Consider the following 25,281-nt stretch of genomic DNA (forward strand, 5'->3'; position numbering starts at 1 on the left):
TGTAGTCCAAGTGTGAACCCCAGCTGCACCACCTGCGAGCTGGTGACTCGGGCCAGCCTCTTAATTTCTCCTCCGCTGTAAAGGCGGACTCAGTCGCGCACACGTCCCTGTGGTGGCGGACGGTCAGTGCCCCACAGAGATTCCGCGCTCACGTGGTAGGGTGGGGTGGTGGTGGTGGTCTTCAGTGAACCAGGTGGTACGTGGGGTGCCCCGAGGAGAAGGAGGGGGGTGTGCTGTATTAGCCCGAGAAGATCACCATGATCCCCTAAACCCTGGAGAGTTGCTCACCCTTTTGGGACATGGCCTCTAGTCTCCAAAAGGTGAGCCCAGAAGTGACGGAGTGACTTGCCCCAGGCCACTCAGGAAGAGGTAGAGCCAGGACTGGAGCCGCCACCTCCCAGGGAGCCTTTCCTCCGCAGTCAGGCTGCACCCCCTGCCTCTCCGTCTTCCAGAACAGTCTCTCAGAACTGGGGCGGGGGACTGAAGGGTGAATCGCTGCCCCCGGCAGCCAGCATTTATTGAGCGCTTACTATGTGCCTGGCGTGTGTTCAGAGCTGTATGTGTCTTATCTGTTTCCATCCTTACCACAGCCCTGGGTGTTGGGGGAGGAGGGTCAGTGTAATTGTGATCCCCATTTTCTGGATGAGGAAACTGAGGCTCAGGAGAGGTTGATCATTGGCCCAGGTTCCCAGTGTGCGAGGGGTGGTGCTGGGATCCCAGGCCTAGTCCCGCTGGCCCTCCCATGCTGCCCTCTGCGTTTGAGGCTCACCGGACAACACCAGGAAGCAGGGGAAAGTTCCAGCAAGCAGAACCCTTCAAGGCACAGCACAGCCCTCCCTGCGGCTGCTCGGGTGTCCAGTGCCAGGATCTAGAAGCAGCTCCCAGCTCCCTGTCCTGCAGCAGCCACATACGGACATTTTCTCATTCGCGCGCTGTGGGCTCACTTTCTGGGAGTTGAGGGCATCCTTGAGGCATGGCCCTGGCTGACCTTGCCCTGCCCGGTGCCCCGGCACCAGCCCCGAATGTGAGCCTGGCTCTCAGATATTCCTCCTCCTCTGAGAGCCCCAGTGGCTCACTGCTTATTAAGAACAGAAGTGATGACAGTTATCTGAGAGCACTGGGACGGGAAGAGACTTAGCTAAACTGTTTCTCTTTTGCAGAAACTGCAAGTCCCCTGATTTCCAATCCTTTCCCTCTCCTACAGAGTAAGTGATGGTCCCATGGGGGGCTGGAGAGGGCAAGGCAGGGCAGGGAATGATCTCAGCCAGCCGCACCCAGCTGCACACTCCGGACCTCCCTAGAGCACCTGCCCCTTAGGCCGCCCTCGGGCAGACCTGACAGCCAGCAGAGGCAGGAGGAGGGCCCAGCCCCAGCGGGGAGGGGGAGTTTGGACGGGGGGCGGGCGGAGCCCTGAGCAGCCTGCCTCTGCCACCCCGGCCCTGGCAGGAACCCAGGGGGCAGCCTCAGGACACCTCTTCCGAGCCCATCTCAGCCTCCCTGTGCGTCTCTTCGTCACTCTTCTTCTTCCCCCTTCTTTCCTCTTCCTCCCTCTTTTCCCTGTGTCAGGCGCTGACTTGAGTGCTGGGGACAGAGGTGGAAGCTCAGGTCCCCCCCCCCCCCCCCCGCCTGTGTGGTCCCGTTCCCACGTGTGCTGTTGTCCCTCCCGCCTGCCTGCTCTGTCTTCCCGGTCCTCACCCTGTCCTGTTTGCTCTTGCCTCTTCTGTGGCTTTCTCCACTTTCCGCCTTTCGCTCTCGCTTATTTTCCGCCCCCTTTACTGCCCTCTGTGTTCTTTGCCTTGTTTTCATTCATTCATATACTCGTTTGTTGGCTCACGGCGACGTCTGTGCAGAGGGTGGGCTGTGGAGCACGCGAGACATGGTCTCTGCCCCCGGAGAGCACTCGGTCCGTTAGTGTCGCCCCCTCCCCGTCCCCAGTGCCCAGAACAGTGCCTGACACACAGTAAGCACTCAATAAATGTCTGCCTGGTTGGATTAGACGGTCTGTTTATCTGCAAGTCCCCCTCGGCATTGCTTCTGCCCCCGAGCCCGTCCCTCGCTAGTCAGTGACGGGGGCGGGCAGGCGGGGCCCAGAGCCCCAGTGTGTGTCTGGGTTCCCATTTCCAGGGCATCCTAGGTGGTTCTGCCCCTAACACGGCCTCGTTTCTCCCCCTCCCGCCCCAGAGCCCTACACCTGTGGCGCCTGTGGGATCCAGTTCCAGTTCTACAACAACCTGCTGGAGCACATGCAGTCCCACGCAGGTAAGGGAACCGGCAGCCGCCTCCCCCCGGGTGCTGTCCCCGTTAGTCCCCTCCCTCATGGCCTGCCCGAAGGCCCCCTTTCCCGGAAGTGGAAGTGGCCACAGGACATGGGACCTGCCCTCAGGGGGCCCCGGGGCCTCACAGGGGAGGTGTGTACCTGGGAGGTGAGTGCACAGAGAGGGGCACGAGCTGAAGAAGGCTTTCTGGAGGCTGCAGCTCTTGAGCTGAGCCTTAACGCCAGATAGGAGCTGACCATGAGAGACGTCAAGGTGTGGTTTGAGATCTCGGGCGAGCAGAGGCAGGAGAGGTGCATTCGCCGTCACACTGTCCCACACTTGACGGCCGCCGTCCTGATGGGGCACACCCCGGTCCCCTGGAGGGGCGGGGAGGGTGCACATTGACAGGCCCCACCCTGATTTCGGGGTCTGCAGGTCCCAGGCGGGGCCTGGTTTCAGCACCTGTGACAGGTCCTCAGGCCGCGTGTCCAGGGAGTACATGGAGAACCACTGGTGCGGGGCTGCAGGCTGGTGACTTGCTGTCTAGGTGACGTTTTTTCAGCTCTTCTGCCACCTTCCAAGTTCGTGGGATTGGCCCCCTTCTCTAAACCATCCTGCCTTCAAAGCCAAGCCTCCCGTTGTAGGGTTTTTTCACTGTAGCGCCTTCACTTCTGTTCTACTTCCTGTCTTAAGGAGATGCTCAGTGGTTTAACATAATCACTTGCTTCTCGGGTCACATCACAGCCTAATGTAAGCGGCCTGGTGGGGTGGCCTTGAACACAGTGATTCTGGGACGGAAGCAGAGTTCCTTCCTTCGCATGGCTCTGTCCTCCCCTGGCTCCTCAGAGCCTCTCTCTCGGACTGGGCGGCGGGGAGAGAAACACTTCCTCCTTTACCACTTTGGATCACAAGTGACACATGTCATATGTGCTCAAATTCCAGAGGCGGGAGCACGCCCAGAGCCACTGTCCAGGGACAGCCTGGCGCTCTGCAAAGGGAAACATGAACCTGAGGGAGGCAGCCAGCTGTCCTTGCCGCCCCTGCCCCAGGTAGTCCTCGGGAGGCATTGGAACCGCTGAGAGAAAAGTGCCTGACATGTGCCGCTTCAGTGATGGTAGTTTGCTATTGTTTCGACAGTTATTACCGTTGCTTGCACCTCTCTTGGGTTTGCACATCTTTCGTAGAATCTCTCAGGTCTGGCCTGACTTGCGCAGAGGAACACAGGACTGGACTCTCATGTCGGCTAGGGACTGTTCTCTTGGTGAGACCTCTCGTTTTTTGGCATTCATTCATTCATTTCTTCACTTCTTCGTTGGGTGTGTGCTGTCCCCCAGGCGCTCATTCACATGCTCTCTGGTGGGGGGAGTTACTATTTATTTCTGGTGAACTCCTCTAAAAGCAGACAGAGCTGGATTGGCAGCTAGGACCCATGAGCTACAAGCTCTGGTGTGCCTCCTTTTGCCACGTGACCCAGGCAGGAAACTCGTCCCCCTCTCTGAGCCTTCTCCATCTCAAAAACAAGGGCATGCAAACCTGTGATCTCTGGCTGCCTTCCTGGAAGTCTTCGGGTGCCTCACGTCTCCTGTTTGCCTTTACCATCAACTGTCCTTGGCCGTGGAAGGTCTTGAGTGCCAGCTGAAGGCCTTCAGACCTGACCCTGTGCAAATCAGTAACAGTATGTACCTTTTGGACCTGAGACTCCCACAGTCCAGGGTCCGTGTATTCCTCTTCTGAAACCCAGACCCTCCACCTGTCCCCCCACCCCACCCCCAACCAGCTTTGGGAAGCTGAGGCTAATTAGAGAAGAGTCTGGGAGGCCGCCCTTCCTCATTCCTCAGGCAGTTGGGTGGAGGCCATTAAAATGCAAATCAAGGCTGTGCCCGGTGGCCCTGTGTCTCCCAAGCATCCCGACTTGTTTTCTAGGGAGAGCTTTGGGCTGCTTTGTTCTGGTCCAGTGCTGGCAGAGAATACCTCGCTGGCAATCCGGTGCAAAGCCAGCCTGAATCCCAGCCAGGCTGAGTCGGGATTAAAGGATTGACTCCATAGAGAAAAATTAAGCGTCATGATCTGTGCAGTTCACGGTGTCGCTGATAAGGGGGATCAGCCTCGAATAACACCAATCTCATTAAGAGCCTGCTGAATGGCACAGGGTAATTCCCCCTAATAAACTTCTTTTCTGTGCTGTAGGAAAATTTGTCTTGCCCCTGGTGACAGTTCAAGAGCATGTTTTGGCAGTGGTAATACCGGAGATCGCTAACATTTAGTGAGCAATTACTATGTGTCCAAAAAGGTGACTTCATCCCATCTCCTGAACAAGAGGACGTTATCATCCCCACTATATAGATGAAGAAATTGAGGCTCACAGAACATAATCACCGGCCCAGAGTTGAACAGCTTGTAAAATGTAACATCATTTGAGCTCTTCCTTGGGTGCCAGACCTTATTCTAAGACTTTCACGCATGTTGGCTCATTTACTCCTCAGAACAGCCTTCTGAGTTAAGTGTCCCTATTAGCTCCACTCAAGAGATCTGGAAATCGAGGCACAGAAGAGCTGAGTAAGTTACTCAGAGCAGTGCAGCCACAGTGTTAGACAGGGATTGTGACCCTCGCGGTGAGCTCCAGAGCCTGTACTCATGACAACCACTCTCTTCAGCCGGGTACGTGGAAGGTTCCCGGAGATGGAAGTCCTCTCAGAGGTCACCTTTGCCAGCCTCTTTTTAAAGTAGTTCAGGAGGACCTAAGCCAGAAGAGGCACGGGGACGTCCCCAGGCAGCACACAGGTTGGCCGTTGGGGGGGTTAGGATTTGGGAATGGCTACCCTTGATTTCTGGAACCCTTGGAGTTGTTTCACCTCCCTGGGCCTCAAGCATCTCATCTGTGAAGTGGGCTAATCAGTGCCTTCACAGGCTGCATGAGGGTTCTGGAGGTGTGACATATGTCAAATATTGAGGGTTGTGGTACATTCGCGGCTACCGAACAACCACAGGTGTCTCTTTTCCCGTCCTCTGCTGGGCACAACTGCTTTCTCCTTCCTGCAGTGGTCCCTCCCCGGGATATGACCTTGATTCCAGCTTGGCACCCGGCCGTGAGCAGATGCGGGTACACATGTGCATGTGCGTCTGTGGTACTTAGGGGATAGCCACACCGAGTCCACCTTATTTTCAGCTCAAGCTATAAATCAAGGCTTTTGGGGGGGCATTTGCCAAGTACCTCCCCCATGTCAGGAGCAGTATTGGTGGGATATGGAGAAAAAAGTTTTTTTAGTCAACTAGTACCAGACGTTGTTATCCACTGCTAGGTTGAGTAATCTCGATTCCAGGTCCTGCAAAAAGGCAGAGAATGAGGAAATCACCCTGCGGCTTTGCCCCAACCTCAGCATTTTGGAAGAGGAGGGGAAACTGAGGCCCAGAAGGTTGAAGTGACTAGCTGAAGCTCACACCCCACAGCCGTGGCAGAGCCGGGTTCACACCTGGGGCCTTCAAACCCCTGTCCCCTGGTGGAGAGAGTCCACAAGGACGGCTGCTGGTTTCCATTTTCAAACTTGTGTTTCCCCCTTTTAAATGCAATATCTGCTCATTAAAAGAAATTGGGAACCTGGCAGGGAAATTGGCAAGTGAAGGATCAGCCATCATCTCACTACTCAGAGCTTAACCGCTGTTGTTACTCTTTCAGTGGGTTTCTTTAACGTCGTTTAAAAACTGGGTTTATGAAGATATAATGTGCATGAATGGAATTCACCAGTTTTAAGAGTGCGGTTTGATCATTTTGACAACTGGTAGCCATTGAATCTATCAAGATGTATCACGTTCACCATCCACCCCACAAGTTCCCTCCTGCCTCCTTGTAGCCAGTTTCCTCCCCGACCCCAGCCCTGGCAACTACTCTCTGCTTCTCTTGCCAGAGTTTTGCTTTTACTGGAATTTTATATAAGTGGAATTATATGGCATTTCGTTTGTTGTGTCTGGCTTCTGTCAGCGTACTTTTGAGTTCAATCCATGTTCTGTGTTATCAGTAATTCCTTTTTATTTCTGAGTACTACACCATTGTTTAGATATGCCAGAGTTTGTTTATCCAGTCACCAATTGATGGGCATCGAAGTTGTCTCCAGTTTGGGGCTATTGTGAACAAACCTGCTGTGAACATTCAAATACACGTTTCTGTGTGGACATGTGTTTTTTATCTCTATTGGGTATATCGCTGGGAGTGGAAATTCTGGGTCACATGATCACTCGTGTTTGGGAATTGCCAGACCGTGGGGTCTGATTTCTCCACATTCGCTCAAGGTACTTGCAGTTACCTGACTCCTTGTTGTAGCCATCCGAGTGTGTGGGAAGCGGTATTTCATTGTGATTTTGATTTGTATACTCCTGCTGACTAATGACCTGGAACGTTCTGTCGTGCTTATGGGCCATTTGGATATCTTCCGTAGAGAAATGCCTATTCAGATCCTTTGCCCATTTTTAAATTTTTTGTCTTTTTAGTAGTGAATTGTCAGTGTTGTTTACGCATTATTCTAGATCCAAGACCTCTGTAGATACATGATTTGCAAATATTTTCTCCCATTTTGTGGGTTGTCTTTTTACTTTCTTGATATTGTCCTTTGAAGCACAGAAGTTTAAATTTTGGTGAAGTCCACTTTTTTTTTAACGTGTGTTTATTTTTGAGAGAGAGAGAGAGCAGGGGAGGGGCAGAGAGAGAGGGAGACACAGAATCCGACGCAGGCTGCAGGTTCTGAGCTGTCAGCACAGAGCCTGATGTGGGGCTTAAACTCACGAACCGTGAGATCATAACCTCAGCCAAACTCAGACGTTTAACCGACTGAGGCATTCAGGTGCCCCCATTTATTTTTTCTGTCACTGTGTGTGCTATTGGTGTCTTATCTAAGAAACCAGAGTGTTACCTTTTACATTTATGACTATATTTCATTTTGAGTTAATTTTTGTATGTGGTATGAGGGGAAGGGTCCAGCTCTATTCTTTTGCATGTGGATATCCAGTTGTCCCACCGCCATTAACTGTTCTTTCCCTCATTAAATTGTCCCGGCACCCTTTATCAAAAATCAGTTTACCGTATGTGTGAGGGTTTATTTCTGAAATCCGAATTCTGTTCCGTCAGTCCGTATGTCCTTGTGTCAGTACCACGCTGTCTTGATTAATAATGTAGCTTTGCAGTTGTTTGGAAATCAGGAAGTGTGAGCCCTCCAACTTTGTTCTTTTTCAAGATTGACTTGGCTCTTCTGCATCTCTTGCATTCCCACATGAATTTTAGGCTCAGCTTGTCAATTTCTGTTAAAAAAAAAAAAAAAGCCAGCAAGGATTTTGATAGGGATTGTGTTAAATCTAGATTAGTTTGGGGAGTATTGCCATTTTCGCAGTATTAAATCCTCCAATCTACGAACATGGAATGTCTTTCTATTTATTTAAATCTTGGAGTTCTTTCAATTGTGTTTTTAGTTTTCCGTGTACAAATCTTGCACTTCCTTTGTAATTTATTGCTAACTTTTATTCTTTTAGATGCCATTACAAAATGGAATTCGTTTCTTAATTTAATTTTAGGGGGTGCTCATTTGCTAGTATAAAGAAATAAAATTGATTTCTTTTTCACGTATGTTGATCTTGTTGCCTGCAACCTTGCTAAACTTACTTACTGGTTCTAATAGTTTTGTGTGTGTGCGGATTCCATAGGGTTGTTTATGCACACAATCACGTCATCTGCAGATAGAGATGTATTTTTTTCTTTCATTCCAATCTGGGTGCTGGTTGTTGTTGTTGTTGTTTTTTAATTTGAGAAAGCATAAACAGGAAAGGGGCAGAGAGAGGGGGACAGAGGATCTGAAGGGGCTCTGCGCTGACAGCAGTGAGCCCTATGTGGGGCTTGAACTCATGCACTGTGAGATCATGACCTGAGCCAAAGTTGGACGCTCAGCCAACTGAGCCACCCAGCTGCCCCTAATCTGGATGCTTTCTTAAATTATTATTATTTTTTCCTACTTGCTCTGTCTGGAATCTCTGATACATGTTGAATTAAAGAGATAAGAATGGATAGTCCTGTCTCATCCCTGATCTTAGAGGGAAAGTGTTCAGTGTTTAACCATTAAGTATGATGTTAGTAGTGGGTTATTCATAGATGCCCCTTGTCAGGTTGAAAAAGTTCCTTCGATTCCTAGTTTGCTGAATGTTTATCGTGAAAGGGTAGTGAATTTGTCAAATGCCTTTTCTGCATCTTTCGAGATGATGATGGGTTTTTTTTTGTTTTTTTGTTAGGATTAATGTGGCATATTCCATTCATTTTTGTATGCTGAACCAACCTTGTATTCCTGAAATAAATCCCACTTGTTCATGATGTTTAATCTGTTATATATATTGCTGGATTTGGTCTGCTCTATTTTATTGAAGATGTTTGTGTCTGTAGTCATAAGAGATAGTGGCCTCTGGTTTCTTTCCTTGTAATTGTTTTGTCTGATTTGGGTATCAGAATAATATTTACCTCATGGAATGAATTGAGAAACATCCCCTCCTCTTCTATTTTTGGGAAGAATTTGTGACAAATTCCTTTAACATATGATGAGAATTCACCAGTGAAACCTTCTGACTCTGGACTTTGCTTTCCTTTCTTTTTGTGGGAAGTATTTTGATTATAAATCAAACTTCTTCTTTAGGTCTGTTCAGATTTCCTATTTCTTCAGTTGGTTTTTGGTATGATTTGTTGGAATACTATTGTTCGTAGTATTTCCTTAAAATCTTTTTTGTTTCTATCAAGTCAGCAAACTTTTTTTTTTTTTTATTTTAAGATTTCCTTTATCAAGGTTCAGGAAGTTTCCTTCTCTTCCTGGTTTCCTAAGAGTTTGTGTCCTGAGGGAGTATTAAATTTTGTCACATTTTACTGTGCGTGTATATCCAGGTTATGGAGGTTGTTTTTCTTCTTACTTTCTCTTTTAAAAAAAAAATTTGGGGGCACCTGGGTGGCTCAGTCAGTTGAGCATCCGACTTCAGCTCAGGTCATGATCTCATGGTTTGTGAGTTCGAGCCCCATGTCAGGCTCTGTGCTGACAGCTCAGACCCTGGGGCCTGCTTGGGATTCTGTGTCTCCCTCTCTCTCTGCCCCTCCCCTGCTCACACTCTGTCTCTGTCTCAAAAATAAATTAAAAAAAAATTTTTTTTAATGTGTATTTATTTTTGAGAGAGAGAGAGAGAGAGAGTGCAATCAGGGGAGGGGCAGAGAGAGAGGGAGACAACACAGAACCCCAAGCAGGCTCCAGGCTCTGAGTTGTCAGCACAGAGCCTGATGTGGGACTCAAACCCACAGACAGATCATGACCTGAGCTTAAGTCGTACGCTTAACCGACTGAGCCACCTAGGCGCCCCTTTTCTTACTTTCTCTTAGTGGAAAATTGCACTGATTGGATTTCTTTTTTTAACCTCAGCTTATGTTTCTGGGGTAAATTCCACTTAGTCATGATATATTGTTTTTTATATTGCTGTATTTAGTTTGCTAATATTTGGTTAAGGATGTTTATGTGTATGTTTTTTTTTTTTTTCAATGTTTATTTATTTTTGGGACAGAGAGAGACAGAGCATGAACGGGGGAGGGGCAGAGAGAGGGAGACACAGAGTCGGAAACAGGCTCCAGGCTCTGAGCCATCAGCCCAGAGCCCGACGCGGGGCTCGAACTCACGGACCGCGAGATCGTGACCTGGCTGAAGTCGGACGCTTAACCGACTGCGCCACCCAGGCGCCCCTGTTTATGTGTATGTTTATGAGGGATATTGGGTTATATATAGTTCTTCACCTGCAGTGTTTTTTTCTAGCTTAGGATCAGGGTAATGCCAGCCTCATAGAATGAATTGAGAGATGTTCTTATCTTTTTTCTGGAATAATTGGTGTAGAATCTGTATTGCTTTTGCCTTAAATCTTTAGTCAGATTCTCCAGTGAACCCATATGGGATTTTTCTTTGTGACTGGTTATTTAACTATGAACTCAATGTCTGTAATAGATATAGGACTATTTCAGGTTATCTGTGTCTTCTTGAGTGAACTTGAGTATTTTGTATCTTTTAGGGTGTTTGTGTCACTTGGGTGGTCGAATTTATTAGCATAAATTTGTTCATAATCATTTTAATGCTTCTGATATCTGTGTATGTATTACTATCTCCTTCTTTCATTCCTGATACTAATAATATGTGCCCTCTTTTTTTTTTTTAACCTTTCTGGCTTAGAATTTTATCCATTTTCTTTATTTTTACAAAGAATCAGCTTTTAGTTTCATTATTTTTCTCTTCTGTATTTATCTATTTTCTATTTTCCTTTTCCCAGGAAAAGGAACCCCAATTACATATATATACTAAACTGATAGTGTCCATGATCCGTTCATTTATTTTAAGCCTTTTACCCTTTTTGTTTTTCATGTTGGGTAGTTCTCTTGCTCTTTCTTCACTGAGTTTTTCTTCTGTGGCATCTGATCTTTTATTTCTTACTGTATGTTTGGTTTTTTTTTTTTTAATGCTTATTTATTCTTGAGAGAGAGACAGAGACAGAACGTGAGCCGGGGAGGGGCAGAGAGAAAGACAGAATCCAAAGCAGGCTCCAGGCTCTGAGCTGTTAGCACAGAGCCCAACGTGGGGCTCGAACTCATGAACCACGAGATCATGACCTGAGCCAAAGTGGACGCTTAACCGACTGAGCCATGCAGGCACCCCCGATCCTATACTGTGCATTTTTTAACTATACGGTTTATTTGTATATCTCCAAGTTCCACTTGGGTTGGTTAGTTTTTGTTTGGGGTGTTTCACATCTTCCGTTGCTCTCCTGATGGTATTCATGTTCTCCTTCATGACTTTGAGCACAGTTTTGATATTTGTGACTGCTGCCGTAAGCTCCTTACTGGATGATTCCACCATCTCTGTCCTTTGTGGCTCTGCTTCTGATTGGTTTTTCTCCTGGCGATAGGTCATATTTTCCTGCTGTTTCAGATGCTTGATGCTTTTTCATTGGATAATTGACACTGTGAATTTTTATATTGTTAGGCATTAGATTTTGAAGAAGCACTGAACTTTGTTCTGGTTTACAGTTTAGTTACTTAGGACCACCTTGGTACTTTGGAGGCTGACTCGTATTAGGGTAGGTCTAGTGCGCCCTTAATCTATGGCTAATGTTGCCCCATAATGAGGGGACCCTCATTATTCCTTATGCATTGAGGTCTCCTTTCTGGTTAAGAGAATGCAATTTGTTTCCTTCTCCCCCCCCCCCCCCACTCCCTGCTTTCTAGTGATTCTTTCCCCAGTCTTACGGAATTTGACCCTATGCTGGGGCAGGTGAGTATTGAGCAGACTCCAGGGAACCCTACTGAAGGTCTCCGGAGCTTTCTATGTGTAACTCCCTCCTCTCTGGTACTTTTCCCTGTAAATTCTAGCTCCCTTGGGCCTTCTAAACATTGATTTTTGCCTCTTCAAATCCACAAGACCACTGGGCTCTGTGCCAGTTCCCTGTCCCTGTGCTGCAGCTTGGGAACGGTGTTCAGGCAAGCCGGGCCATCCTATTGCTTTACCACAGTTGTTCTTCTTTTTCCGGCTTACCTGTCTGAAAGCAGTGGTATGAGCATTCACAGTTTCTTGTATCGAACCACCACCACAGCAGGTCGTCCTTAATGGGTGGAAGTGAAAGTCCCCTCCCCGTCTATTTTTGATGCATAGATTTGTTTGTTACCTGACTTGCAAGTCTCAAATGCATATATGAATAATGTGTACAAAACTGTGATGAGATCTTCCCTTTTCATTATGCATTTTTCCCTTGTTGTTAACAGTCTTCACATCCACCTGCCCTAGTGATTGTAATACGCTCCTTCCAGTAGATGTCCTAGAGTTTCCTAATTAGCCCTGCAGGGCTGAACACATAGATATTGGGGTATCCTCTTCTCTCAGTATGAAAATTGTGGCCTTGGCCTCCAAGGCCTGATGCCTTTAATTGAGAAGGATGGAAGATGTCTGGCAACCTTGAACAAGTGTCACTGACCCGTTCGTATCCTCAGATTTGTGATTCTACCTGTAACATGATATTTCAGGGAAATAAACCCATAACAACAACAAAAGCACAGAGAAACAATATTAGAATATCAGTTTAGGCAGGTGAGTTCATAGCAGAACAGTAATATTGGAAACAGCCCAGAAACTCAGCATGTGGTATGTAGTTAAGCAACCTATTGTATATCATGTGACAGAAGACTGTGTGGCCATTTGTAATGACAGGCATGTTACTCAGACCTTTTCCACTCAGAAATTACCCTATAGGGGCTCCTGAGTGGCTCAGTCGGCGAAACATCTGACTTTGGCTCACGTCATGATCTCACAGCTCATGGGTTTGAGCCCCACATCGGGCTCTGTGCTGACAGCTCAGAGCCTGGAGCCTGCTTCAGATTCTGTGTCTCCCTCTCTCTTTCTGTCCCTCCCTCACTCAGGCTCTGTCTCTCTCTTTCTCAAAAATAAATAAACATTAAAAAAATTTATTGTATGAAAATGGCAAGGAGTAGCCATGAAGGGAGGAGAATAGGCATGAGCTGTCAGTATAGAGCCTGATACGGGGCTTGAACCCATAGACTGCAAGATCACGTCCTAAGCTGAAGTCGGATACTTAACTGACGGAGTCTCCCAGGCGCCCCCTTGCCCTCGCACATTTCTGAGCTCGAATGCGTGTTGTGTGTGGGTGTGGGGCCTCCCGGACAGACTCCCGCCCAACTGTGCACCTGATGTGCCCTCAGCCCTGTGCTCAGGTCTCTCCCTGCGTCTTCTCTGGTTAGTCCCTCCAGCACATGGGTCACGTCCTTGTGCTCATCCTCTTTCTTTCAAGTGACGGAGTTGAGGCTTTGTGAGGCTCTGTGGACAACAAGATGATTGTCTGGACAGGAGCCAGGATTTGGACCCAGGCCTGAGTCCTAGAAGCCTGGTTTGGACTTACTTCACCCGCCACACTGTAGTTCTTGTTAGTTGGCGAGCCTCTTGCACCTCAGGGTCACACGCTGTCCCCTTTTGTGCCTGCAGCGGACAACGAGAACAACATTGCCTCCAACCAGTCTCGATCGCCACCTGCTGTTGTGGAAGAGAAGTGGAAACCGCAGGCCCAGAGGAACAGCGCCAACAACAGTAGGTGTCTCCCAGGCCAGAGCCCAGGGGCTCGCAGAGGTCGCCCCAGGCACCCCTAGTCCCCGCTCCCATCGTTTCCCTCTGCCCCCCATCCCACCACCTGTGCCTCTCCTGATGATGCAAGACCGCATCCGAAGCTCTTACACACCTCAGACCTCATCTGTGGGAATCGTGGCCTCACGGGATGGGCAGAAGGAAGCCCAGGGAGAGGAGGTGATCTTTTTGTGGTCAGAGAGCACATAATAGCGATAAGAGTCAGAACTGGAATCACAGTCGCCTCAGTTTCTGCTGGCTGCTCTTTCCTGATGCCGTGGCCTCCTTGTTTTTATTCACTAGAGATCCCTTTACTGGAGGCAATTCCTGTATGGAGGAAGAAGGTAGACTAGTTGGCCTCGAAGGTCTAGGTGAATCACACGTGTAGCACGTGTGTCATACACATGCTGCTGTATTCTGTTCCCGGGCTCACAGCAGACATTACTAATCGATCCTAGAACATTATTCCCGTGAGACCGTCACACATCAAAGGCCACCAGCACTGCCAGTTTGTGTACCAGAGCAAACCTACTCGTAATTCCAAACACTAGATGCCTAGAGTGGCAGGCTGCTGCCAGGGAAAGGAACCTCAGATGCCGAGTTGAATTTTGTCTCTCTTTGTGTCCCCTGCCAGCCATGACCGGCGGTTTAACACCCAACAGCATGATCCCCGAGAAGGAGCGGCAGAATATCGCAGAGCGGCTGCTGAGGGTCATGTGCGCCGACCTGGGCGCACTGAGCGTGGTGAGTGGGAAGGAGTTCTTGAAACTGGCCCAGACGCTGGTGGACAGCGGTGCCCGCTACGGGGCCTTCTCGGTCACGGAGATCCTGGGCAACTTCAACACACTGGCGCTGAAGCACCTGCCCCGCATGTACAACCAGGTGAAGGTGAAGGTGACGTGTGCCTTGGGCAGCAACGCCTGCCTGGGCATCGGTGTCACCTGCCACTCGCAGAGCGTCGGCCCCGACTCCTGTTACATCCTCACAGCCTACCAGGCCGAGGGCAACCACATCAAGAGCTACGTGCTGGGTGTGAAGGGCGCGGACATTCGCGACAGCGGCGACCTGGTGCACCACTGGGTGCAGAACGTGCTGTCGGAGTTCGTGATGTCCGAGATCAGGACAGTGTACGTGACCGACTGCCGGGTGAGCGCGTCCGCTTTCTCCAAGGCCGGCATGTGCCTTCGCTGCTCAGCCTGTGCCTTGAACTCGGTGGTGCAGAGCGTGCTGAGCAAGCGGACGCTGCAGGCCCGCAGCATGCACGAGGTCATCGAGCTGCTCAACGTGTGCGAGGACCTGGCGGGCTCCACGGGCCTGGCCAAGGAGACCTTCGGGTCCCTCGAGGAGACCTCGCCGCCGCCCTGCTGGAACTCGGTCACGGACTCGCTGCTGCTGGTACATGAGCGCTACGAGCAGATCTGCGAGTTCTACAGCCGCGCCAAGAAGATGAACCTCATCCAGAGCCTCAACAAGCACCTGCTCAGCAACCTGGCGGCCATCCTGACGCCGGTGAAGCAGGCGGTCATCGAGCTGAGCAACGAGAGCCAGCCCACCCTGCAGCTCGTGCTGCCCACCTACGTCAGGCTGGAGAAGCTGTTCACGGCCAAGGCCAATGACGCGGGCACCGTCAGCAAGCTGTGTCACCTCTTCCTGGAGGCCCTCAAGGAGAACTTCAAAGTGCACCCGGCGCACAAGGTGGCCATGATCCTGGACCCGCAGCAGAAGCTGCGGCCCGTCCCGCCCTACCAGCACGAGGAGATCATCGGCAAGGTGTGCGAGCTCATCAACGAGGTGAAGGAGTCCTGGGCCGAGGAGGCCGACTTCGAGCCCTCCGCCAAGAAGCCCCGCTCCGCCGCGGGCGAGAACCCTGCAGCTCAGGAAGACGATCGGCTTGGGAAAAATGAAGTGTACGATTACCTGCAGGAGCCCCTCTTCCAGGCCACCCCTGATCTCTTCCAGTACTGGTCGTGCGTTACCCAAAAGCACACGAAACTCGCCAAGCTGGCCTTCTGGCTGCTCGCGGTCCCGGCCGTGGGGGCCAGGAGCGGGTGTGTAAATATGTGTGAGCAAGCGCTTCTAATCAAAAGGAGGCGACTGCTCAGTCCGGAAGATATGAACAAACTCATGTTTCTGAAATCCAACATGCTTTAAGACTTGACTTCGGAACAAAAAGAAATAAGAAAGAAAAGAAAAGAAAAAGAGAAGAGAAACATTAGGAAAACACACACACACACACACACACACACACACACACACACACACAACACTGTCGCAAACAAAGAAAAGGAATTTAAGTTCTAAACACTGTGGACCTCATTATAAATGCCCCCTGGAAACTTAAGTGCTTTTTCAGTGTGTGTGTGCATGTGTGTGCACACCTGCACACGTGTGGACGTGTCCCAGCACGTGCACCCTGGGTGTGGGGCGTGGGGGCCCCGTGCTCGTCTGCGCAGCCACGGCAGCTCTGTGCACGCATGCACACACACACAGCCCTGGTGCATGTGCACGTGCCTGCTCGCGGGCGCGTGTGCATTAAACTGGGTGTGTCAGGAAAGCTGAGTGGGAAAGAGGGAAGACGCTTCACCTCCTTTTCTCAGTGAGGGGGCTTTAAAGACTCCGTTTTCAGGTGTGCAGATTGGTAGAAAGCTGATGTCGTAAAACGTTCAGGCAGCTGAGATCTGAAGTGACTTGACGCTCTCTGTCCTTGACCCCGTGGTCCCCACCCATCTCTCCCGACCCTCCCCCCTCCCCCCTCCCCCCTCCATGCCCTCCTGACCCTCATGCACCCACCCCTCCCCGGCTGCTCTGCCATGGATTCTCCAGACTGCATCAGATGGACAGTTTCTGCACTGGACTTTGTTCTCGTTCACCTTCAGGGCATTGAGCTGTTGCCTTCGAGATACCCTTGGGTGTCACAGGGCAGCCGCCTTAGAAACACATCTATCTATCTCCCCAAATCAGGAAAGGAGACTTTAAGAATATAAAGCTGACTTTTTGCTTTTTAATATAAGATAGAAAAAAACCATTTTTTAAAGAAGTATAGATACTGTCTCCACTCCTTAATAATTGTTTTTCCTAACATTTTAGCAGTTTTTACCTTTTTTTTTTTTTTTTTCAAATTTGATTTTAGACTCTGCTAGGAGGCACTGAATGTCTGTAACTTATGTTTTGGAGGTTTTTTTTTTTTTTTTTTCCCAGTTGCCCTTTTTGTTCCTCAAATCACACTGTAAACTAGCTCATCTCAGTGGTATACTCAGTATCCTAAGGTTTTTATTAGCCCTCCCTGTACAGTCCCATTTTCATGTATTTGAACAGCCAAGACCATGAACGTACTTGGCTTGGCTGTTTGGGAACCAGGAGTGGGGTTGGAGTCACGGATTTCACAGAGGTGGGGTTCGGTGGAAGCCATAGGGAAGCATGTGGCTTGGGAGTGTTCCTGAATGTAAGCGGAAGGCCCGCCCTCCTGGTTCGCTGTGTCTGGTACTGCGAATGTCTGATTTATATACCCAGAGTGCATTACACTACTCGCCCCATCACTGACACTTCCGGCCCCGCAGGGACTCCTGAGTCCACCCATGTTCACGTCTGTCTCGCCTCGGACCCACGGCCCCTCCCCCCTCCCCAGGACCCCAGGGATTCCGGTGGTTCCATTGCCCGGGGTTCCCCACGTGGGCCTCAGCCCTCCTTCCAGGACAGTAGTTGAGCACGGTGCCTTGTGGGCCTAACAGTTGATGTCTTGAAGGTAGAATGGCATTATCAGACCACACTCCCCGTGAGGCTGTGAAAGATGGCTTTTCTCTCCATGAGGAATTTACGTTTTACACACTCAGTCCATATGGCAAGAGGGTGGCCCCTTTGCCCTTACAAGAGGTGGTCTGTCACGGTCAGTACTCCACCCCCCACCCCACCTCTCCACGAGTAACGTGCCGGTGGCCGCCTGTCCCCCCGGTGCCCACGCCTGTAGGATACAGATGGTTACGCCAAGGGCTTCGGGCGAAGAACGACCACCATCACGGAGGACTCTTTGCAAAGGCACGTTTTACCATTTTGAGGGTTGACTCCACTCCGTCCCTTCCTGTTAATAAAGCATTACTTAGCCGTGAGATACCTCGATTCCAAAAAGCACTGTACAACATCCCCATCCCCGGGTCCGTAGCAGATGGGGAAGTCGAGTTGGTTCACAGACTCAAGAAGGCTTAGGATTATAGGCCAGAACAGCGTCCCTGGGGGCCGAGCCCGCTCACGTCACCTCATGAGAACTAACCCAGCTTTCCCCTCCCAAGTGTTGGACGTACTAAAACGCATCAAAGTGGGCCGTTCGAAGCTTCGCTCCAGCAAGCCGTGGTCTCGGGAACCAATGTGCCATTTCCTCTCCTGGAGAAGCTCTGGGCATTTCCCCCCCGCCCATTTCCAATCGGGTCACGTCACCAGAAGAGCCTCCATCTGCACTGGACGGTCACCGGATGGCGCTTTCTAGAGCACGTGGGAGCATCAGCAGACCTTACGATCGGAGCTTTGAGGACATTCCAGAAGGCGGCTGCAGGGTTGCTGAAGAGTGACAGATGCATCCTGCAGCAGAAGGCCCCTCCGGTTTTGCTTTGCTGCTGGGGGAGGGTCCGCGACCTGGCCCTTTGAACCGCACGAGGAGGATCAGAGTTGCCCACTTGGTGTGGTTGGTGGGAGCAGAGCCTCAGAGCCCGTCCTCCCTCTACTGAAGGCAGAGTGGTTACACCGTTGCCCCGTGTTTGGGCCAGTTAGTTAGAAAACAGACATTTTACTCTCTTGCAAAGCCATCAGAGACCAAGCCCAGATAATGCGTTTAGAGCACTCCACATTCTTTTTGGAACACGGGGATATCTGCCCTCCAGAGTGAAAATTCGAGGAAGTCTAGTTAACTAAACTTTAGGTATGAAGTCCTATGTGTCCCCCCCCCCCCCCGTTCTGTTCTTTTTTCCAACCCTCGGGCTTGGCTTGCTCTGCAGGTTTAAGGTGGATGCCACTGGACACTCTCAACGCTGTCTCCAGGGGCTGCCTCCTCCAGGATGGTGACCAGGTGGCAGGTGGTCCTTTCTCTCTTGCAGCCACTGGTTCCTCAGAAACTGGGGTCGCGAACAGGAAAGGCTGTATCAAGGTGCCCCTTCAGTCGGCTTTCTCACGCAGGCCATTCCCGTAGTGCACGTCTTGCTGCAGTGAACAGCTTAGTAAAATCCAAAGATCTCACAGGCTCAGCCACTGGCCCCTCGTTTCCAGCAATATCCACCTTACCCACATTCTAGTTTAGCCAAAGGACTGAGGTAGACTCTTCCAGTTTGTCTCCCGGCACCTCCCCTGGCATCGACCTTCAGAAAGATTCTGTCTTCTGCACCCCCGTTCTGTGACCACTTTGGGACTTTCCACCACAGGCCCTTGGTTGCTGGCAGAGCAGGAAATAGGGCCATTTCTGTCATGTTCTCGACCGCTCAAGGTGGTCGTGTGCTGACTCGGACACGGCCTGCCTCAAGCCATGCGATTCCCAGGACAGAAATGGTCTGGCGCTGACATCCATGGAGCCCGGGGGGGAGGTGGAGAGAACGCGCCTCCCCTCTGCAGGGTGTTTTCCCCTCCCGTGAGGCCACTGGGCTTCACCACCAAAGCCAGGGCCAAGGACTGCAGCCTCACGGGTGGTCGATGGAGTAGCCTGGGCGTGGCTGCTCTTGTCCCAACGCCGTTCTCCCTCCCTGTGCCCGGGCCCACCAGCCAGGCCCCCCTCAGATGGGGGCTGAAAGCCGGGAAGCAAAACGGAGGGGCCGCGCGAGCAGAGCTCCTGCCTGCGCTTCACCTTGGGGGTTCGTGGTGCAGAAAGCTGCGGGCCGTACCTGCCAGCGAGGTTCCTTTGCCACCGTCCCCACCTGATGGCCTCTGGCTTGGCTGCCGGGGACCGGCCCTTGGCTGGGAGAAGGGTACAAAGGTTTCCTGGTGAGAGAACCGTCCGAGGAAGGACTTTCTTTTTACATCTGGTCCATTGGCTGGCAAGTGATCTCTCCCTGAGTTTGCTCTTTATCTCCTGCACTTTCAAGAAACACCAGGGAAAAACTCTGCAAGGCGTGTTTTCCACTGTGAAGCCTCATCTCGCCTTCAGCAGGCCCCTGTGCTTATGCGAGGGGCAACCTGGGGAGACGTCAGGGATGCAGCACGCACTCTCGGGGGCCACGCGTTCACGAGAAAGGCTTGAAGGAAAGCTGGGTTGCGGACGGAGCTGGGCTCCTGTGAGCGACCGCCCAGGACGGGGGCAGTACCTGGGAGCCGTCGTCAGGATGGCTGTGCTCGCAGAGACCGGAAGAGGAGGTAACACGGGGCGTCGGGAGCGGTCTCCCGCCCCGCTGAGCTGGGGTGAGTTCACAGCACGGCGTGTGTCCCCGGGGTGTACCTGACAGGGAGCTCCCGGAAAGGCTGCTGGTTTAGGTAGAACAGAGAGGCTGAGTCAGGCTCCGGCTGTCCCCTGGAGACCTTCGGTGGGGGCTCCCGCCTCAGCCCTGCCGGCCCCAGCCCAGGCCCCCGGATCCAGCTGGGCCGCGGGGAGGACTGGGAGGGGGCCTGCCCCTCTCTTCACTGTGGCTAACGTTTGCTAGGCCAGTTATGGTGAACCAATGATACAGTGTCTTGTCCTCTTATGTTTCCCTCCCAGTTTCCCCTCTTCAGGGTCTTCTGGAGGATTTGGTGGTGGTGGTGGTGGTATTGTTTTTCTTCCTCTCTCATTCGGGTTTGAGGACGGTGGTCAGTAGAGGCCTGCCTTTCCCTGGAGGGGCCTGTGGGTTCTGTGTGAAGACGCACCTGCTCCCGCTTTGATGAGGGGGAAGGTCCTTAGGTCGCCATTGGCTTCTGTTCATGCCCCCACGGCCGCCACCGGCCACCACCACGGGTGTCGCTTTAAAGATCCAGCTCCTGTTCCAGAGAAGGATTCGCTAGGTCTGCAGTTGGGCGTCAGCATCAGGACCCACGAGGGTCCTACCCACCCGTGCGTCCCCACCGGGCACCTTGACTCTTCGAACCAAAGTTCCTTAAAGGGGCACAGCCCAGCCTTGTCCGCAACCTCAGGGGCCTGGGATCCCTGTGGCGCTTCCTGAAGTCCAGGTCGGCAGAGACCGTGGGGTCTGCGGCCAGCCGGAAGGAGGCCTCCTCCCACAACCCAGGTGCCAGCCGGTCCCCGCCTGGGGCCCTTCCTCCCGCCCAGCCGGGGGGTGGGGGTGGGGGGCCGGGTTCCCAGGCGGCGAGCCAGCTCGCGGACTGGCGTGGGGCTGGGACTCGCCAGCCAGGAGAGAGAGGACCCGCCGGGCAGCGCGTCCGGGGCCATTCAGATCCCAAGCATCAGGAAATCATTTTGTACAACCACCCGAAGCAGAGATATTTTTTAAGAAGCGTAAATTATTTTCAGTTGTTTTCTGATCCTGCCTTTTTCTTTTCCCTGCAACTTCGCATCGGTGATTCTTTCACATCAGGTAAATCTCGAGAAAGCCTTGGTGCCCCTCCCTCCCTGCGCCCCGCTCAGTAACCACGTGCGTGCACCCCATCCTTTCTCAGTAGTTAAGACGTTCTAGGCAATACCATAGGCACATCTGACTGTGTCTCTCTCTTCGAGTGCAAGAAACTCAAGTCATCTTAAAAAAATACAAAAAAAAAAATTTACAAAAAAACAAACACAAAAAAAATATCTTTTTTAGGCCAGAGTTTTCTACAGGTATTAATGAATATTTTTCTTAATCCTTATAAGTTTTATGTGTTTAATATTTCTTAATACCGGTAGCATTAATTTATACTTTTGTAGCAACACAATATTTTTATAAACAGCCAGTGCTTGGCTCCAGTCTCCACGAGGGGTTTATGCAGGGCCATCTTGGGACCCTGCGTACCATGTACTGTATTTAAAAAAAAGTTACCTAGTGTCACCCTTGCTGTGTTAATTAACAAAAGACGTTGTTCGCGGTCTCCTGTGTCGTTGGTGTGGATCCAACAGCTCTCCAAGGAGTCACGTTGCATGGGGGTTGAGTTGACGGTTCTTGTGATACGTAAACCCCCGAGACCAAACTTGAGGGTTTATTTAGGGTTTTTTTGTTCGTCCTTTGGGATTTTCGTTTCACTTTGTTTTGGTACCGTATCTCCATTTACAGCCAAATCCGTTTCGTGATGTTTAAAACTTTTTCTGATGTGAAATGGAGGAAAGGAACAGGAAAAAAAAAAAAAAAAAGATTTTTACAAAGTAATAAAATTTAAAACTGAGCTGTTTCAATGTTGCTGTTTTTACCTGTCTGTTCTTGTCCAAAAGTGGGACATTCCCAGGAAGAAGAGGGAGGTTCCGCTTGGTTCCTTAAATCGCCAAAAGCCCCCGCCCAGAATTCACACCCTACCCCCGAATTCTTGCAACATTATTTCCCAGTTGGTTGATGCCAAGGCAAAAAGACATCCTTTTAATGGTTAGAGAGGATCAGTTACTTAAACGATTTCATGTCAGTGTTGTATTTATGGTTTTACAATAAAACAACCTTTAGGAAGATGGCGGTGTGTGGTGTCATTTCTTGGGTCTGGCGTCGGGCCGTGTCATCCGGTGAGGAGCAGGGCCCTGGTGAGTAGAGATGGGCCGGAGGCAGGATCCCGGGGGTGACACAGCCGGAGTAAGGTCGGGGTGTCAGCTGTCAGCTCCTTACCTGAGTCCGTTACTCGTAACCGGCACGAGACCCAGCGCGGCAGACGTGTTGATAAATGAGGGAAAGAAGGGGCTCGTGTGGACCTTGCTTTAAGGAGCATTGTCCCTCACAAGAAGGAGGGACTTCATCTGAGTCCTACAAGCCCAGTGCCCGAGGGCCATGTCCGGGTGTCCTTGTCCAGTGGTTACTTGTGTGCCTCTTGTGACCCCGAGCCCGGCAACATCGGCCTCCCCAGGGACACGTGTGACTGTGTGTTGTATCACCCTCAGGTTGGGGAAGAGTGTCCGTGGCTTTGCCGAGTTCCTGAGGGCATGTGTGACTGTCCACACACTTAGAATCTGCCCGCCATGAATAGTCAGGCGGAGGGCGAGCGAGTGGAAGGAGAGAGGACGCCAGCAGAAGGCCAGCAGCGTGGCCTGGGTGAGCCAGAAGGGTGAGCGGCCGTGAGGGGTCTGCTCGAAGGCAAACGCGGTCTTGCTTTATCCTTGCCTCAACCAGATGACGAGGCGCTGCCCTTGAAGAGGAGGTGGCGCGCGGATTGGCCGAACAAATCCCCCCCCCGAATCCTGTGGAGCATCGCAAGTGGGCTGCCGAGCTGGGCCGTCGGCCCTGCCCTCAGAAGCATCGCGAGTGGGCTGCCGAGCTGGGCCGTCGGCCCTGCCCTCAGAACCGTCACATGGGAGCGGCCTGTGAAGTGTACCGAGTAGGCGTTCCCCAGAGGGGCTGATGGACGTTTAATCGAGGAGTTTCCGTGCGGCTGGAACAAGTTGGTTGAGTCCACTGTAGCCGAGGGCCCTCCCCCATGCTTTGAATGTCACGGTCGCAGAGGGACCAGGCATGGCCCAGAGCCTTCGTACAGCCCAAGGGCCTGTCTCTGGGTTTTCAAGTTTTGTTTTGTTTTTTAATGTTTATTTTTGAGAGAGAGGCAGAGTGTGAGTGGGGGAGGGGCAGAGAGCGAGCGAGAGGGAGACACAGAATCCGAAGCAGGCTCCGGGCACAGAGCCAGACGCGGGGCTTGAACTCACGAACCGCGAGATCGTGACCTGCGCCGAAGTCGGATGCTCAACCGACTGAGCCACCCAGGCGCCCTTAAAGTTTTTTTTAAAGGGGGGTATGTTTCTTTACTGACCAGCCACGTCGATCGCATGACAGATGTGACCAGGATCTTTAGTAGGAGAAAACTTGAGGTGAGGCCATTTAAGACCCGAGTTTTCCGGGCAGCCACTTGAGAGAGAATGCGCTGCCGTCTGAGACGAGCACCCTGGGCTCCTGACTCAGGGTGACAGACGTGCTTCAACCCGGTCGCATCTGTCGCACCTGTCTCTAGGACCTGGCAGGCCAGCAGGGGCACTGCAGGGGAGGCCTCATCTCGAGGGACCGTCCCCCCTCAGTGCCTGCCCTGTGGTGAGCTGCTGGGGTGGATTTCAAGAGGATCGAGAAATCTTGGATTTTTTAATGGAAGGGTCATTTTTTTTTTTAATTTTTTTTTCAACGTTTTTATTTATTTTTGGGACAGAGAGAGACAGAGCATGAACGGGGGAGGGGCAGAGAGAGAGGGAGACACAGAATCGGAAACAGGCTCCAGGCTCCGAGCCATCAGTCCAGAGCCTGACGCGGGGCTCAAACTCACGGACCGCGAGATTGTGACCTGGCTGAAGTCGGACGCCTAACCGACTGCGCCACCCAGGCGCCCCAGAAGGGTCATTTTTAATGTTCATTTTTGAGAGAGAGGGAGAGAGCCTGTGAGTGGGGTGGGGGGGGGGGAGGGGCGGGCAGAGAATCCCAAGCGGGCTCTGCACCGTGGGCACGAATGTGGCATGGGGTTCCCTCTCACAAACGAGAGGAAATCAGGAGTGGGACGCTCAACCAACTGAGCTGCCCAGGCGCCCCCGGGAGGCCTGTTTTTAAGTGGCTCATAAAAAATAACTTGATGAGCCCACATCCCATCCCCCAGCTGCAGCTGGCCTTGCTACCTGCGGCTTGCTCCCTCTGGTTTTGGCATTTGTCCTTTAGGTCACTTCAGAAGAGCCCTCTTCAAGCCGCCATGAGTGGCCAGCCCTGGTACGTGAGGCACGCGTGCAGGGAAGCAAGATACGGACATAGGACGCGATGACGTTGGTTCGTTCCAGGCCGGAGAGCCTGTCCCTTCTCCCTGAACAGTCACCTGTGTCCCTGCCCCTGCACCACCCACTCCTGCCCAGAGAGTCCGGGCCGTGACCACAAACTTCGTCCCTCAGGACGGTCCTCTCCGTTGGAACCCGCAAGCCCCAAGCTTGGGACTTTGGGGGAGAAGCTGGGGGTCTTCCTACAGCCAAGCCCTTGCATCTGGATCCATCCCCTCCCTTCTTCCTTCCTGATGAGTCTCTTAAGCAAATGGGCTGAGGGTGTGAGAGGCAGCAGCGGGAGCAGCACCGGCCAGGGTTCTGTGTGGATGGAGCGCGCAAGAGAGATTTATAGGTCAGGTGTCAGCGTGTCTCTTCTCGGAAGCTCCGGGAGTCACGTTCTGCTAAGTTGGTGACCGAGCCACCCTGGACAGCCTACCTGTCCTCTTCCTCAAGGGAGGACAAGCCAGGCCAGGCCGAGGGCTGCCGGCTCGGGTCCAGTGCCTCGCTGATGGTCCCAGACACAACGCAGAGGTCAGTGAACCCTCTCCTTCCGGGGCAGAGGGTCAGAGTGACGATCCCAGGAGACAGGACCTCCAGGGCCTCGTGGAGAAGCAGCCCGAGGCTCTCTGGCCCCTGGCAGCTCGTGCTGGGGACATGGCTGCGGCCACATGGTTGTGGCGTGGGTGTTGGTGCCGCAAAGGGCAGGGGTTGTTGCTTCAGGCACGGTGGGCCGGTGGCCGTGACCCGCCTGGCACCTGGGCAAAGAGGGCACGGTCCTCTCTTCTGAACCCTATTCGAACCTCACCCACAAACAAGTCCCCAGAGGTGTTTCTTCTCTCCTTTTCTGGGTTGAAAACAACAGGCCCATTTGATAGTGTTGTGGAGTAAACAGAACTGAGATTTGGGTCTCAATCTGCACAGCCAATTTCATGGCCCGAGGACAGTTCTATTACACTTCCAACACGCTTTTCACTTCCGGGGAAAGCTGGGGTAACTCCCGCCTGCCCTGGCTTTGTCTCCCCCCTCTCCCTGCTACCCCTTATGCTTTATCGTGATAATGAACAGTCACGACATGGAG

The 25,281-nt window shown here is 51.9% G+C and overlaps 1 protein-coding gene across 4 annotated transcripts in view; it reads left to right on the plus strand.

Annotated features, from left to right (window-relative positions):
- ZNF618 (zinc finger protein 618) overlaps positions 1-15,619 on the plus strand; it is a 179,390-nt gene extending 163,771 nt beyond the window's left edge. For 3 of the 4 annotated variants that reach the window (XM_047068355.1, XM_047068338.1, XM_047068347.1), the window contains exons 12-14: positions 2,182-2,259; positions 13,286-13,387; positions 14,055-15,619. In XM_047068355.1, coding sequence (XP_046924311.1) covers positions 2,182-2,259; positions 13,286-13,387; positions 14,055-15,571 — 1,697 coding nt within the window. In that variant the 3' untranslated portion in view covers positions 15,572-15,619. Of the gene's footprint in view, positions 1-1,160; positions 1,206-2,181; positions 2,260-13,285; positions 13,388-14,054 lie in introns of all 4 variants that reach the window. The other variant, XM_047068332.1, reaches the window with a different exon arrangement.
- The last annotated feature ends 9,662 nt before the right edge of the window (positions 15,620-25,281 follow it).

The sequence above is a fragment of the Lynx rufus genome, unplaced genomic scaffold (genome assembly GCF_022079265.1).
Source record: "Lynx rufus isolate CCGP_SWC_20201006 ecotype Redwood Valley unplaced genomic scaffold, mLynRuf1.p SCAF_10, whole genome shotgun sequence".
In the NCBI taxonomy this organism is placed as follows: domain Eukaryota; kingdom Metazoa; phylum Chordata; class Mammalia; order Carnivora; family Felidae; genus Lynx; species Lynx rufus.